We start from the raw sequence: 16,562 nt of genomic DNA on the forward strand, positions 1-16,562 counted from the left end.
ACACTGCAATCAAACAGGCCTGACATCCTGAGTCAGGTGATATGGGCCAGCTGAGGGAGATCTGGAGATCTAGGTATTGTTGTAGGCATGTATAAGCATTCGGAGTTTTTATTTAGGGTGAAAGTTGTACTTGGCTCCCTTACAGTGATAAAACTTCTTGTCTCTTTTGTATGCTTTTAAGAGCAGCAATGGTGAACTGAAGGCCCAAGGCTCAGGGCCCCAAGAGCATTGGGAAACCTGTGCTGGTGCTCTCACCCCACTCCCACTGTCCTCCTCAGGGCTGGAGCACACAAAATATAGTAGGCTGGGCCCTCCTAGGCTCTGGTGTGCAAGGGAAATGTGGGGACTGTCTTTCTCCTTCTCAGTTGGGGACCATGTCAGTGTGAAGTGGTTGTTGTCATTGTTGTTTTTTAATTTGTTTCTTGTGTGTGGCCCCTGACTGATTCCCTCCCCCCCCCCCCCCCCCCCGTGGGTCAGTGGCTCTCAACCCAGAAAACGTTCCCTGCCCCTGAAGTTTAAAATGTCAACTAGTCACATCGTGCAACAAATAGTGGTATTGCAACTGTAAATGCTGGAGACCCAAGCGTTCCAGTTGTAGGGTAGTGTTGGTTATGAGTGCAAGAATTTGTAAAGAGGTCTATCTACCTTTTATTTCTTATCCATTCAGCTATAGTCATTCTCATTATATGCTAGGATTGGCTTTAAGACTCCTTTTCTGTTTACTTTCTTTATATGAGCTTCAAAAAGTGAATCATGCAGTTCAACAGTGCTGCCTGTGGACACGTTCTACATTAATATGTAGCCCCCTTACATACATGCTACGTCTACACTGGCATGATTTTCCAGAAATGCTTAAAAAGGAACAGTTTTCCGTTATAAGTATTTCCGGAAAAAGCGCATCTACATTGGCGGGATGCTTTTCTGGAAAAGCGTCCGTGCCAATGTAGACATGCTTTTCCGCAAAAAAGCCCCAATCGTCATTTTCGCAATCGGGGCTTTTTTGCGGAAAAGAAATCTGTGCTGTCTACACTGGCTCTTTTCTGGAACAGTTTTCCGGAAAAGGACTTTTGCCCGAACGGGAACAGCATAGTTTTTCCGGAAAAGCACCGATGATTTTACATTAGATCGTCAGTGCTTTTCCGGAAATTCAAGGGGCCAGTGTAGACAGCTGGCAAGTTATTCCGGAAAAGCGGCTGATTTTCTGGAATAAGTGGCCAGTGTAGACACAGCCTACAGGTATCCGCATACAGCTAGGCTGCTCAAATCAAAATAGAGTTCTGTATAATTTCCCTGGGTAGTCTGCTACAGTCTGTTCTATTACGAGCATTGGGTGCAGCAGTCAGGCTCTTCTTATTAGGTTGGCAGTAGGTCCCTTACTTGAACAGAGTTTAGGCAACTCGGATATAATGAAAAAGTGTTGAGATGTTAAGCTGTTGAGTAGGTGCTAATATTATTTTAGCTCTACCCATCTCATTAGTACCCTCATAAGAAAGGGCATGGCATTAGCTAGAGAAGCAGGGTGTGGAGCTTGACCTTTGAACACCTGCTTTTGACATACATTGTTTAATGCAAGAAGAGAGAGACTTAAATTACCACAACTTCGTGAGCATGGATATTACAAGAAGGGAAGCTATTTGCAGGTACAAGCATATGGTTTAAACACTAGTTATATCACTGTTGCACATGGGTTAAAAGACAATCAAAGCAAATCTACATTTAAAATGCTGCATTGGTGCAGCTGGACTGATTTGGCACTTAAGCAAAGATATTCCCATGTCCATGGCAGAGCTTCTGTCAGTGCTGTTAATTCACTTCCATGAGGAACTCGCCTGACATCACTGTCTGCCCAGGGGTTTAGATTGGTATAACTACATTGCTAAAGGGTGTGGATTTCTAACTCCTCTAAGTGATGTAGTTATTAGGGATATGAAATTCCATTTAATTGGCTAACCAATATGTTTTACTAGTTAACCAATTAACGGAAGTGGGCTGGAGCAGCCCCCTGCCCACGGCAGAACTGGAAATCCCTCCACCCCCTGCTATAGGCAAGGCCTGCTTCAGCTTGGCCAGATCAGCCACTGCCTGTATGCCCTCCTGTCTAGGCTGAAGCAGCCCCTGCCTGTGAGGGATTCTGGCCTGCTGTGGACAGAGGTGAGGACTGTTCTGAGATCCCAATCAGAGCAGCTCCTGCCTGCAGCGGGCTTCCCGTGGGGCTGGAGCAGTCCCCCGCCCACAGCATGGACTGCTCCAGTCCTGCCAGTTAGCCTTAACTGGTAAGCCAGTTAACCCTTTGCATCCCTAGTAGTTATACTGATCTAAGTCCATAATGGGTGGACAATAATTTTTGAATGGGCACCACTTCAGACATTTTTGAAGTGATTGCAGGCTGCCCCAGAAGAAACTGGGCCTTGAACAGAAGGGGGCAGGCCTTTAAATAGCAGGAGTTGAAAGGACTCGTAGCTCACCAAGCATCATGTTAGCAGGGGATGGGAGCTTCAAGCCCTTTTAATTCTTGCTATTTAAAGGGCTTGTTGCTCCCAGCCTTGCTGATAGCATGTTCCCTGGGATTTGGGGACACTAGAGTACTTTTAACTGCTTTTATTTAAAGGGCTCATGCTTTCCCTGGGACTGTTGCCTGACAGCCACAGAAAAGGTGCAAGTTCTTTAAATAGAAGTAGTTGAAAGTCTCATGTATCCCTGGCTCCCAGGAAATGGGCTAGCATGGGGCTGGGAGCCCTTTCAGTTGCTTCTATTTAAAGGGCTTGTGCCTGCTGGGTGGGTGCCAGGCAATGTAGTCACCCGGCAGGTGCAAGCCCTTTAAATAGAAGCAATTAAAAGGGCTCCCAGCACCACTAGCGCATTGCCAGGGAGCCAGGACTTACGCACCCTTTTAACTGCTTCTATTTAAAGGGCTCGTACCTTCCCCGCACCCGTCAGGCAAAGTGTGAGCCCCTTAAATAGAAGCAGTTGAAAAGATTTGCACGTTCCAGCTCCTGGGCAACATAGTAGTCACAGGGCTGGGAGCTACGAGTCCTTTCAACTGCTATTTAAAGGGCTCATGCCTTCATTGCGGCTGCTAGGCAAAGTGTTGCCTGACAGGTGTGGGGAAGGCACAAGCTCTTTAAATACAAGCAGTTAAGAGCTTGCAGGTTTCTTGTTCCCAGGCAGTAGGCTAAGGGGCGGGGGCCTGGAACTGCCAAGTGGGCCGGATCAAAGCCCTAAGTGGGCCGGATCAAAGCCCTAAGTGGGCCGGATCAAAGCCCTAAGTGGGCCGGATCAAAGCCCTAAGTGGGCCGGATCTGGCCCACTGAGAGGCTTTTGCCCACCGCTGGTCTATAATGTTGTCTTGGGGTAAGATACTTAATTTGTGTTATGACTCCCCTTCCCACAGTTAGCTTCAGTCAAGTGACAGTCTTCTGGAGCTAAATTTTTGTGCAGTGTTGCTGTGTGCTCTTAAACTGCCCATGTTTCCCACCCCAGCAGTGACTGCATTTCAGTGATAGGCAAGATGTTCCATAAATATCATTTATATAATAAGCTTTTTCTAGAAATGCAAATGTATTTCACAGCAGAAATACTTTGCACGTTTTCAGAGTTTCAAGCCCAAAGCAGTTTTTAAATCTCTTCATTTCTGGTGCGTCGTTCGTAGATCCCATCACACAAGGAGATTTGTGGGGTTCTCTCCTCACCTTGGTAAAACGTATCCTACAGTTAGTTGTAGCTAAACCTGCAACCAAGAGAACATTACTAATAAGGCTAAAACTGAACATGGCTTTCATCACTTAAGCAAGAGGCCAGTAGTGTAGCCAGCAGGCTGGATTTTATTTAAATCAAAGTGATTTAAATCACTAGTCAGGAAGACTCAAATTAATCATGGTTTTCTACATAAAAGTATATTCTTATTGGTTGTCATAACCTTAACACACATTCTTCACAACTCATAGATGTAGGTTTCATTTTTAGAAGGTACACACTATACGTTTTTAAACGGTGATTCATTTTGAAAACTTTTCAGATTAGTTTTACAGCTATATCAGAAAATGAATTATTGTTTGGTTATTACATTTAACAAAGGTAATTGAAGTAGTTATTTATGAAGTCATTAGGAGGTGAACTTCTCCAATTCAGCAAGTTAATCATTAATATTTGTAGGATTTTCTTGCCATGCTGTATGAGGAGGAGAATATCACCAGACAGACATTTTACATTGTTTTATTTAAATAAAGCAACAACATTATTTATTCTGGATTTTTTTTCTTCAACAGCAAACATAATATTTTAACAAAGCACGCATATGAATTTTTAAATATAATTAAAAACATTTACGCTTTTTAAAATCAAGTTTGTTTTTGTTAAAATTGTTTTTGTTTAAAATAGTTACAATAATTTTTAAAACAAAAATTAAATTGACTGTGTCAGCCAGGTCAACATGAAAAACTTAAAATATTGGCTTCTATTCATTGAACTTTTTTGAAACTGTACTTTTAGAGAGAAAGGTAAAGAATTGTCTCTGTGTACACAAATTTGCAAAGGGACAATAGGGCTCAGGTCTGTTATTTTTCTCCTCTCTATATTTATTTTAAAACATTTTTGCTGTTAACAGCAAAAATATCTCTGGGGAGACAAATTCACAGTTTGAGAACTGCAAAACTAAATATCTCTAATCTTATCTTCTAAACTGAGCACTGAGTCCTATTGGGTAGATAGAAAGATTAACCTAAATAACTTGTACAGAAGACTCTAGAACCTCATAAAATGGGATCCCTAATTCATTAACTATTGGAATTCCCTTACAAAATGTTTCTTAAACATTACATGAATCTACTGTCTTATATTATGGAATTAATATTTATAATCCCTATTCCACGATGAGATATCTTTGAGCTATAATATATCTTAATTAAAACAATCTTTAGAAGGGTGTTTTCCTCAAAAAGCATTTTATTAAAAAAAAATCCAATATAAATTTGAAAAAAAATCTGTTAGTTAGTTAACTCCACCCTGGTATCCAGACTCCATTTTCTTCAGAGGCAGAGCTGCTATTATGTTTTATGTATGACTTCAGTACCTACTAATAATAAAGCTGAGACATTTATTTGAGGCTCCAGTCCCAGCAGGCCTTGTTTGTTATTTCAGTATTATGAATTTAATGGTTTAAGTGGCCTATGATCTGAAATTTAGGTTGTCACAATTAATTACCCTCTATATAGGACCAGAAGTTCTTTCTTCAGTAATGGAGCTGAAAAATCAAAAATAACTTATCATTGTTGTAATTTTAACCCTTCTTTGTATTCCTTTTTTCCCCCCGGCCTTCTTCGTATTGACATCATCTGTTAGTCACATAATTTTAAACCCTGGTCCTGTATGTCAGACCTCTGGCAGGCTGTGGCTTTTGATGTTTGAGTTCTTATGTTGGTCTCTATTGGATGTGGACACTTACTGCTAATGCTGTATGATGGTTGGATGGGGTGTGGCAGGTTGATTTCTTCCTAGGCATTCTCCTTTTCCACTACTGCTCCACTTTCTGGTGGGAGGGAGAGCTAGAGAGAGAGAAAGAGATAGCTGGCTTAGTAACAGGGAGACTTTCAGGGTTGAGTGAGGGATTTTCCCTTTGTGTTGGGCTCTCATAGTCCAGATCCTTATATTTTCCCCCAGTTAGGTTCCCCAAAGGATAGAACTTCTGTAGTTGTCCCTCTTTAGGCTTGTTAAGGGACAACTGGCCAGGCCCACCTTCTCCACAAGTTTCCAGTCCAAGGCCTAATGGTGATCAGGTAAGTGCTGCACCCTGGGGTGCTGGGCACTTGCTTCCCTGGATCACTTCATACCTCCCCCCTTTACCCACCGAGTAAAGGAAAGGATTGAACATAAAGATACTCTTTCAGAGTCACCCATCCCGTTTTTCCAGGCTTGGTCAGGCCACCATAGCCAGGTTTCAGGCAGCAAGAGCATCTGTAATGCTGCTTCCCAAGACCTCCAAATGTCCATTCACTTCCACTATATGCTTGACAACGAGTTACTCTGCTTCCTCTGTTTACTCCTGCTCCAGCCTGGGCAAACTTTGCAGACCTCAAGCAGCTCCAGAATCCCTTTCTCTCCAGCGTGGGGGTTTTTGTTTGGGGTTTTTTGAAGCACCTGCTCCAAATCCCAAGATCCAAGAAGAAGAGTGTTTGAAATAGGGATGTGAACAACTAGTTGACTATCCGATAAGCAAATGCTTATCAGATAGTTGACACACTAGATGACTAGCCAGTCACACCCACCCCCCTTGCTGCCTCTATCAGAAAGAGGCAGCGGAGGTGAGGGGGTGCTTCAAAGCAGCAATGCCGTGTGGAGTTCAGGGTCAGCTGGGGACTTCCCTGCGGACCCCAGGCTCCATGGGCGCTGCCTCTTTCAAACACCATATGGAGCACAGGGCCATCGGGGGACTACTTGAGTCCCCCACCGGCCTCATGCTCTCTGCAGTGCTTTCGCCTTTGAAGTGTAGCAACAGCCCTGGGACTGTTGCTACACTTCAAAGGTGGAGGCACCCTTATTGACTGATTGAATAGAATCTAAAGTTATCATCCCTAGTTTGAAGGTTTTATTTCCATCTCTGTTCTGTGTTTCAGATTTTCATATGCAATGGACACCGATCTCAGCTCCCAGGACAGGAAGGACCTGGACAAGTTCATCAAATTTTTTGCTCTGAAGGTAATTTCTGTGTCTTGTTGTTGGAATTTTAGTAGGAACCCTCTCCTCTGAATTCATCTTCATTTATACTAAAGTTAAACCACAACTCCCTGGATAGTTACCGGCTGGTATGTCTGTTAATAACCAAGTTGAGAAGAAAAGGGCTGTTTTTCAGTAAAATTGTCGTGCTGAAAACCTAATTGTGGGTCCTGAATGATCTTGTTAGCTCTGTGCCACTTTCCCCTGTGAAATTGACTAGATGTGACTTTCATTAATCAGTCTGGACAAGTTTAAGTCTTTTGTGTAAGTAGTGTTTCCAGTTGAGTCCTGATCTTCCCTTTCTGTCCATTTAAGGTTCTTATACAGTACCCAAAATAATAACAGCAAAATATTTTTGTCACACTTTCACGGGTAACTAAAAATTGAAACTCCCAACTCCAAGTAGTTCTGTGTCTGGATTAGGTAGGTAGATTATGCAGTGATGGGTGTGCTATAAGTGCATCAACCAGTAAAGTTCCAGGATGAAGATCCATAGTTTTTGTAGAATTGATTCAAGTGCTTCAGCCACTGATTATGAAATGGCTTCAGTAATTCCTTATTATTGTTAGAGACGTGGTCAAATTAAAAGCATGCTTTTGTCCAAAACATGTTTACTTGCTGCTCTTGTAACACCTTACGTGACTGTAGTGGAAGAAGATTAGTAAACCCCAGTGATCCTGAATTCTGAGCTCTGCTTAATCTTTTCCCAAAAGTGAGGCCATTTAACTGGTGTTCAACTGCCCTGAATTGGCCTGCAATCAAAGCTGAGGTACTTAGATATCCTTGAAGTCAGTGAGCATCTTTGGCTTTCTCTTTCAGACTGTACAAGTGATTGTCCAGGCCCGACTTGGAGAGAAAATCTGTACTCGATCATCTTCCTCCCCAACAGGCTCTGACTGGGTAAAGTCATGTTACTTAAAGCATCCCATATTTCTCTCATCTACTTTATTATGCTGATAATATGGGGAACGCTTTCAAGTAGGCTATAAAAACAGCATTGTACAATGTGTTGATTTTACATCTCGGCATGTACAGTACCACCCTCACCTTTTCCTGGGTTGAGAGTTTGTATTTTTCACCAGCCACTTCTGTCAGATGACTGAAGCTCTGAAAGAGGGTCTTTCTCTCTTTATTCAGAGGTTTGTGGCTCTGACAAAGGACCTCATAAGAGGTGAGGTGTGTATATATAAAGGTAAAGGAGTGTCTGTGGGGAGGGGAGGGGGAAGGCTTCTTGAATTCTCCCTGGGTGCAAACAAAAACTAAGTGAGGAGAGAGGAGAGTCTTTCCTTGGTATACAATGTACAAGAATTTAATTAGGTCCAAAACAAATGTTTGACTTAAATGTTTCGTATTTACTAATAATCTGGGATTTGCCTGTGCTAGACTTGAGATTCACTTACTCAGTATCTGGGTCTTACAAATCCTTATGAAGGCAAAACATTCAGCAAGTGGTGATCAGATCACCCCTAGCCCTCTCCCCAGAATGCTTTCTAAGGCTTCATCAAAACTTGTATTTTATATACCTCTCTTTTCTTTCCCAACTGCCTTGCCAAGCTCCTAACCTACCGTAAATCAAAGCAAGTAATGTCTCTGCTGCTATGGCTTGAACAATTGCAAACTCCACTGATGTCATGCATATCCATAGATGCTCCTTGGTATTGTATGATAACTCCCACCATGGAGCATTTCCCAATGTATCTGTATCGCTCTGAATATTTCTACTGTCCTGTCTGAAGGTCAGCAAATGTTCTGGGTGCCCCCTTATTAAGGCCTGCACGTTTAAATGCAATGGTGGTATGACTCTTTTCAGTTGTACCACAGTGTCTAAGTTAGCATTAGTCTGAGGGTCATCAGCTGGTACATTGTGGCTCTCATGCTGGGCAACTGGAAAAGGTGGGCAAGTTTTTTTGGAACTAAGAACATTGGCCAGTTATAACATGCTTGTGTCCTGTATTGGTAGCATCCAACCCATGTGGTTACACCATATTTATCATCTTCAGCCTTTGCAACCTTGGCTTGACTTTGTCCCCATTACCTCAGCTGTGCTGTACAGTACAATTTCAGGTTTCTTCATCCATAGTGAACTTATAAGCCAGCAATGTAGTACGTCACCCTGACATAACCAAGTGCCATGTCTCTTAGCATTTCCAGTCTCCCCCACCCATCTATCTGACATGTTCCTTTAAAGTTTAAAGTGTAACCTGCCATGATTGGTTCTAGCATACCTAAGGAATGGACACTACTCTCTCAATACCTTGCTTAATCTTGTGGCCTCTGGTACTGTTAGTACCGTAGGTAGAGCCTTGCACAAATACAAAATTTGTGTCCGCGTCTGCAAAAATGATCCGCAGATAGCCACATCCATGAATGTGGATATCCACAAATTTGCAGGGTTTGAGATACAAAATTTAAATCTGCATCTATATCTATAAAAAAATGAGCCGTGGATAGGAAGGATCCATGTTTCATGAAGCTTGCATCTTTTTTCAGCATAATAGATCCTTGAGTAGCACCTGGATCGTACATCAATATATATATGTTTTACTTTTGTCCGTTTTTCCAGCATCTTATTTTTTATGAACTAGCAACCCCCTCCCTCACTGAACAGGTACAATATGATATGTTAGGGTGGTTCATAATTTATAAAACATTTCAGAGTTAAATATACAACAGAATGAGGATAAGGGAAGGATTTAAGGATGTTCAATTTGCTAGAACAAAATGACAATAGTTTACGGAAGTGAAAGCAGCAATCGATTAAATGGAAAAATTAACTTTTCTGATTTCCCCCCTCCCCTCAATTCTGAGATGTCTATATGATTCCATGCAGATGTTCTGAGTGCCTCAACTCCTGTTACTATATATCTCTTCCCTGACAGTCTCACTTCTCAGGCCACCAAATTTTTGTCCATTGACTGTCTGAAGTTTTGCACTGCCTTTGCTATTATACACATATAGAAGCATGCATATTTTGCATGACAAAGCTCCAGGGGTGAAGTAAAATTGGTTTAAATTCAATACTACAGGTATCATTTGGGTACATAGTCAGATGTTCACAATTTGTTACTAGTCCATTGTCAGGTTCTGCTTCTGTTCTGTGCCTGGGTCCTCCACTTGCTTCAGTCCTGGAGTAGAAGGCATTGCTACTCCAGTATATTCAGGAGGGCTAGTGATATTTTGGCCATCCTTAATCCCATTCAGAGAGAAGGTTGAAGACTGTCACATTCCTGATATGGTAGGTAGACTCATTGGCAGTAGTTTGATAAGTTGCTAAAGTAACTCTAATATTACTCATGTGCTAATTGCATGCTATGAAACTGTACCTGGTCTCTTTAGCCCTGTGGGATGTGCTGCCAAACCCTAGTGTCAATTTTGTAAAATTCTCTCCCAATTCCCTCTAGTGAGATGACAAAATTCAACCTGCTCTAGTTTTCAGAAGTCACTTCAACACTTCCTCTGTGCCAGTGCTTCTGGAACGAGAGCCTTTTTCTTTCAGTATTGCTGATACCTCCTCTATTGCAAGGTTTTTAACCTTCACCTCTGAACAGTACCACCCTGATTGTTGTGGACTCTGGACATGATTATACGTTTCGCTGGAACAGGCACCATAAGGGCCGCTTTAGTATCCAGATTGTTCGACTAAAGAAAAAGTGGATTATAAGGTGGTGCAACCTCCTTATACAGTACAATACTGTGCACATTAATGCTTCCACCTTCCAGAAATTCTACTTTCTGATTAAAAGCACCTGTTAGATCTGTATTCTCCAGTTGCACTGCTTCTAGCTGTGGTTGCGGAACACCATTCGACTCCCATTCCTGAGCTTTCTCAATCGAAGTTCATAGCTCAGTGACATTGTCTATCAGTTCTTGTGTCTCACCTTTCTGCATTTCTTTATCTTGAGTTTTATATTTTCTGAAATCCAGTTTCAGCGCTTCATTTTGTTTCACAAAAGCACTGGTGGTCACTATCTCACTCTGAACAACTGTTTCTTTTACTCTTTTTGTTGCTGAAAAAGTTGCTTTCAAGCACATTAGCCACCACTTAAACATTCTCAAAAGTCAGAATTTGCTTAATCTCCTTTACTGGATCCCTACTATGTCTTGACTACGTCGTTCTCCAGCAACTCCACTGTCCCTTAAAAACCACTTTAAACCACTCTGTATTCTTAGGTCATAGTCCCTGGGACATTGGCTGTCAGCCCAATCTACATACGGCTTAGCTTGCCAGACCGTTGGCATGAGATTCACTTACTCAATAGATGGGCATAACAAATCTTTATTAAGGCAAAATATTCAGTGCATGGTGGACAGTTACTTATAAGTGGGAGGCTCATCAGGACACTCTCATCACAGTCACCTCTACCACCGGTCATTATAGCCTCAACCTTCCTATATGACACACATTTATGGGTAACTTTGTTATCTTTTCATATCCATGTATTTGTTTTTCATTTTCATGTTAACTCCCTTCCTCCCTCCACCGTCAATACAAGGTTAGTGTTAGTTAAAATGAGTCTTTTCTAGCTTTTTATTTATTTTATCTTTTTTTCCCCCTCACATATATGTTTACAATTTCTTACCCATGCACAATTCTACTATGCTTACGCAGTTAAATGTTATCAGACCAACTTCTTAAAATTAACAGTAGGTTTCTGTGACCTTTAAATGTATTTACCCCTATAGTCTGTTCTGTAAGTATTTCAGGGGCACCTCTTTAATCTGTTGTGTTGCATGGTTGCTGTTACTTGAGTCTGTCTGCAGTGTGCCACTGGACAGGTTTTTCCAAAGGAATCTGAAAAATAAAATAACTTATTTCATTTTGCAGTTCAACTTGGCAATCAAAGATATACCAGAGGTTACTCATGAAGCAAAGAAAGCCCTTGCAGGACAGCTACCTGCTGTTGGACGGTCTATGTGTGTGGAGATCTCTCTCAAAACCTCTGAGGTAAGAACACAGTCAGTAGCTTATTTTGAGTCAATTTCAAAATAGCTTGTTTCGAAATTTGGCACTGTCTGCACAGCACTTATTTCAAAATAAATTGCTATTCTGAAACATCCCTTACTCCTCATGGAATGAGGTTTACAGGGATGTCGGAATAGTGAGCCCATTATATTTTGAAATCATGGGCGCGCTCAAAAGATGTGGAATAGCTATTTCGGTATACCCAAAATAGCGCTGCAGTGTAGACGTAGCCTAAATGACCTGCCTTAGATTTTATTCTCTTACCCAAGGCCATGTAAAACCTCTAGTTCGGCAGTATGCTAGTATGCCACTGAAAACGAACATTCAGGCAGTCCCCGGGTTACGTACAAGATAGGGACTATAGGTTTGTTCTTAAGTTGAATTTGTATGTAAGTCGGAACTGGTTCCAGATTCAGCTGCTGCCACTGAAACTGACCAGGGGCTGACTACAGGAAGCCGGAGGCAGAGTTGCTCTGCCCCCAGCTTCCTGGAATCAGCCTGATCAGTTTCAACAGCTGCTGAATCTGGAGCCTGGGACAGAACAGCTGGGGCGCTGCCCGGTAGGTTCCCACAGGACCAACCCGGCAGCACCCCAGCTGCTCTACTCGAGGCGTCCCGCAACAAAAGCCTGGTCTGCTGGGGGGGGGGGCGCACTAGCTGTGCCCCCTCCCCCCCAGCACACCAGGGAGACCCGAGCAAAGCCACACAGGCGGAGGGACCCTGCCGCCCGTGTGGCTTTGTTCCTTTGCCCCCGAGCAAAGTGCACAGACTGCAGGATGCCGCCTGTGCAGCTTTGCTCCTGTCTCCCTGGTCTGCTGGGGGGGTCCAGCAAAGCCGCTGGACCCCCCCAGCAGACCAGGGACACCCGAGCAAAGCCGCCCAGGCGGCGGGGGTCCCGCTGCCTGGGCGGCTTTGCTCCCGGGCAAATGAGCAAAGCCGCCCAGGCGGCGGCTTTGCTTGGGTGTCCCTGGTCTGCTGGGGGGGTCCAACAGCTTTGCTGGACCCCCCCAGCAGACCAGGGAGACCGGGAGAAGCTTTTCTCACCCCGGAGGACATGGGTGGCGACCTGCTGCCCGTGAGCTCCGGGGCGAGAAAAGCCTCGTTCATAAGTCGGATCCGCGTAAGTCGGGGACTGCCTGTACTTAATAACAAAAGGGAAATCTCACTGCAAATTAGTGAAGCCAAATGCTTAGGAGTAGGAGAGCTGCAAAATCCGCTTATTAGCTCACCTTGAGAGCTAAGTCATTCTGATGTAAGCATGTCCTGAGTACAGCCTCGTTCCTGCTTTTTATGGGGCTCCCTTGTCCCATAGTGAGCCTTTTTTAGGTCTTGCTGTTGCTAGCACATGCATATAATAAGGAAACAATGACCATCTGTTTAAAGACTTGAGAGCCAGGAAAAATACATTCCCTTATAGCTACATTGCTGTAACTGATTCTTTGAGAGATGCAAAAGAGCTTGTTTTAAATGAATGATATTCCTGATATTTCTGTGATGCAGGGAGATTCCATGGAGCTGGAAATCTGGTGTCTAGAAATGAATGAAAAGTAAGTGTGTGTTCATGGGGCTTTGTTTGTTTGTTTTAAATTAAATGAGCAATTTTTTCCGAGCTGGCTGAACGATTGAGCACACAGGGGACCTGACTTGCAACTGAAAAGCTGAGGGGAAGAATTCAACAGCATTCTAAGAAGCTGCCAAGGGCAAATCAGAAGTTATTCCAGACAGGTTCACATGATGGGCCTTTAACTAGCAATTGGAGCTGGCAAGCTCTGCTGCAGTGTCCTGTGCTGTCTTTCTTGCCCCCTAATATGTACATCACAGTGAGCAACATCGTGGAGGGATTGGAAAGACCATGGAGAAGGAGAAAAAAGACAAAATATTCTCTTTTCAAGTGCAGTGAGATTTGTAATAAGCCCTCTGGGATCCCAGTATTGTACACCTTACACTGATTTTCAAGATCTGTGTATAAAGGAATTTGGAGGCAAAGCTGGCATTTCAGTCCTGCTTTGTACTTTCTATCAGTTACGTTAAAGGAAAACACTGTCATCTGCTTTTCATAGCTTTTGCTTTTTGTATTCTTTGTTTCTCCCAGCCTCTCCAAACCTGAGACGTAACAAAGGAATGTAAGATTTGTCTGACCATATTAGATCATTGGTCCTTCAAGTCAGACATACCTCTCCCAATGCTTCAGCGGCAAAGCCCTCCCCCCATACGCAATGCACTTCTCCTGCTGTTCACTGTATGTCGGAGAAGAGGATTAGAAATTAATTCTTTCTTGGTCCCTTGTGGCAATCAACGTGCCCTCAAGCCTAAGATTCAATTTCCCAGGAACAACCAATGTTAATCATCTTAATGTTACCTCTGTCTAATACAAGACCCTATGCCTTCTACAGCAGTGAGTTCTACAGAATCACTGTTTACTGTGTGTTTTGGACTGGAAGAAGAGTTTTGGCCTGCTAGCCCAGAGAAACAGATTACTATCTTGATGCTTTATTTCATGAGTGTCACTCTAAAGTAGCATTTCTCAGATGCAGCCACAAGGGGATTTTATTGTGGCCACAGCTTCCTGGGCAGTAACTAGGGGAATGAAAAGGGAGAAAGCAGTGGCCCCACTCCCAAGATCATAAGCAGGGGTTGGACTTGGCCCCCCATTTGGAGCCACAAATGTCAAAGGAGCAAGCAACTAGTGATTTCCCCAACTTCTGGGTATGGTGAGGTTCTGGCTTTGGACTTGAGCCTTTGACTGGAAGGCAGCAGGTTCCAGCCCTGGACTGTAGCTGCTAATATTGGTCCTTGGGTCAGCACCTGTCACATCATCCCTGCTGTCTCCCTGGCCCCCCATCCAGAGCTGTCCTGTCCATAGGATGGTTTTGGGCAACCGCCCCAGGCCCTGTGCTTTGGGAAGCCCTGTGCTTCAGGGGGACATGGAAGAATGGAGGCCTAGTGCCAACATCAGATATCAGGCCCTCTTCTGCACTCACCAGTGGTGGCAGGAAGCAAAGCAACCTGGCCCTAGCCTGCTCCACTCTGCTGGCTTCCAGCGTAGCTTAGGAGAGTGGGCTTGAGGGAAGGGGTGGCATGGAGGTGGGGAAGGATCTGGGGTGGAGAGGTTGTCCTGGGCTCCACACTTCACTTGGGACAGCCCTTCCCCTGGCCATGCTGTCTCCCTACCCACCTCCCCATCCAGGGCTTAATTTATCTCCTGGCTTGTTAGGCCATTTGTGTGGGTGTTTGTTAATATCACTTTTCACTGCTTCCCAGTGATATTAACAGACATACAAATATTATTTTTTGCAACAACAGATTTACTAGCTAGCAATTTAGGGAAAAAGGGCAACTGAAAAGCAATAGTACAACAAAAGACAAACACTTTAGTTAGGTTCAGCAGTAGAGACAACTGTACATTATTTTTATCATTGAGACTGCAAAACCTCTGCATAAGTAACAATAATTTGGACACGTATATGTGCATATTTATCTGTTTTTCCTAAAGTTAATTAAGCATTTTAGGAAAAAGTGTTGGAGTGGCCACCAGCAGGAGTGCAGCCACCAAAAAAATTGTTGAGAACCCCTGCTCTGAAGCAAGTACGGGTGGGACCTCCCTCGTTCGGCACCCTTGGGACCTGAGTGGTCCCAGATGAGGGAATTTGCTGGACATGGGGAGGTCCCCTGCCACTGGTCTTTTCAGCCTGCCACCCTTCCCCACTTCCAGCTGGGTGACAGCTGCCCTGACCTCACTGCCAGAACAGCTGCCCCAACCCCACTGCTGGCACAGTGGCATGCAGCCCTAGCCCTGCTAGAGCAGCACTGGCCCAACTACTGGGCAGCATGTGGCCCTAGCTGAGCTGCCCTCATCCCAGCTGGGTTGCCATGTCCCAGGCTCCACTGCTGCAGCCTAGCTGAGCTGTCCCTACACCACTACCACCACTGGGCTGCTGAGGCTCTGGCTCTGTTACCACCAGCCTCACTGTATGCAGGATTCTCAGCTGTTGGCCCTCCTGCCCCGGGGATCTCTCATCCAGGGACAGCTGTGGTCCTGCTGGACCATAGATGTTGCTGTACCAGAGAGTTCCGGTTTAGGGGTGTGTAAACTCTATTTGATTGTTGGCCCAACCCCTTTTGGTATATATTTGTATTGTTTGACTGGAAATATTGGACTAACTGCTTCGATGTGCTCTCTAGGTGTGACAAAGAAATCAAAGTTTCCTACACTGTGTACAATAGGCTGTCTCTGTTGCTGAAGTCTTTGCTTGCTATAACCAGGGTGACTCCAGCCTACAGACTTTCGAGGAAACAGGGCCATGAATATGTAATACTGTACAGGTAATGTAGACTAATATTTCGTGTCTGAACTGAAACAGTAGTAGACTTTTAGGCATACAAAATGCAGCTACTTGATTGGAATTTGACCAGAACACTTATACCAACATCTGTAACCTTGCAAAAATCGGCATATAATGATCCCAAATATACGTATTCCAAGTGGTTAGGATTTCAGTGTTATATTTCATTTGTAGGACAGCACCTCCAGCTTCAGCTCAGTAACCTACCTTGGGATGCTGGGGAACAGATTTAAAATTGTGTGCAAAAATGTATGTAATTGCATACTTGACTCCCTCCACCCCACTTCCATTTCCCTGACATTCCCAGTCTTCCCTTAGGGGGGAAAAAAATCTTTGTTTCCAAGCCACCTACATTTTTTTTCTGAAGAAACTTTCTCTTTCCATAGACTATTGCCCACAATGATATAGACCAATGTTTCCCAAATGGTGTTCCGTGGAACCCTGGGGTTCTGCGAAGTGGAAATAAGGGTTCCGTGAGAAAATTCCATTACAATAACATTTTATGATTTAAAATAATAATTATTTAAGCATTTATGAATTGTGTTGAA

At 43.7% G+C, this 16,562-nt stretch overlaps 1 protein-coding gene across 9 annotated transcripts in view; it reads left to right on the plus strand.

Moving 5' to 3' along the window:
- ATG13 (autophagy related 13) overlaps positions 1-16,562 on the plus strand; it is a 45,134-nt gene that overhangs the window by 1,334 nt on the left and 27,238 nt on the right. For 8 of the 9 annotated variants that reach the window (XM_006117293.3, XM_006117296.3, XM_006117292.3 and 5 more), the window contains exons 2-6: positions 6,609-6,690; positions 7,528-7,608; positions 11,534-11,653; positions 13,172-13,218; positions 15,854-15,994. In XM_006117293.3, the coding sequence (XP_006117355.1) occupies positions 6,622-6,690; positions 7,528-7,608; positions 11,534-11,653; positions 13,172-13,218; positions 15,854-15,994 (458 nt within the window). In that variant the 5' untranslated portion in view covers positions 6,609-6,621. The remainder of the gene's footprint in view (positions 1-6,608; positions 6,691-7,527; positions 7,609-11,533; positions 11,654-13,171; positions 13,219-15,853; positions 15,995-16,562) is intronic. The other variant, XM_006117294.3, reaches the window with a different exon arrangement.

Source organism: Pelodiscus sinensis, chromosome 5 (genome assembly GCF_052426305.1).
Source record: "Pelodiscus sinensis isolate ZL-2025 chromosome 5, ASM5242630v1, whole genome shotgun sequence".
Lineage (NCBI taxonomy): Eukaryota > Metazoa > Chordata > Testudines > Trionychidae > Pelodiscus > Pelodiscus sinensis.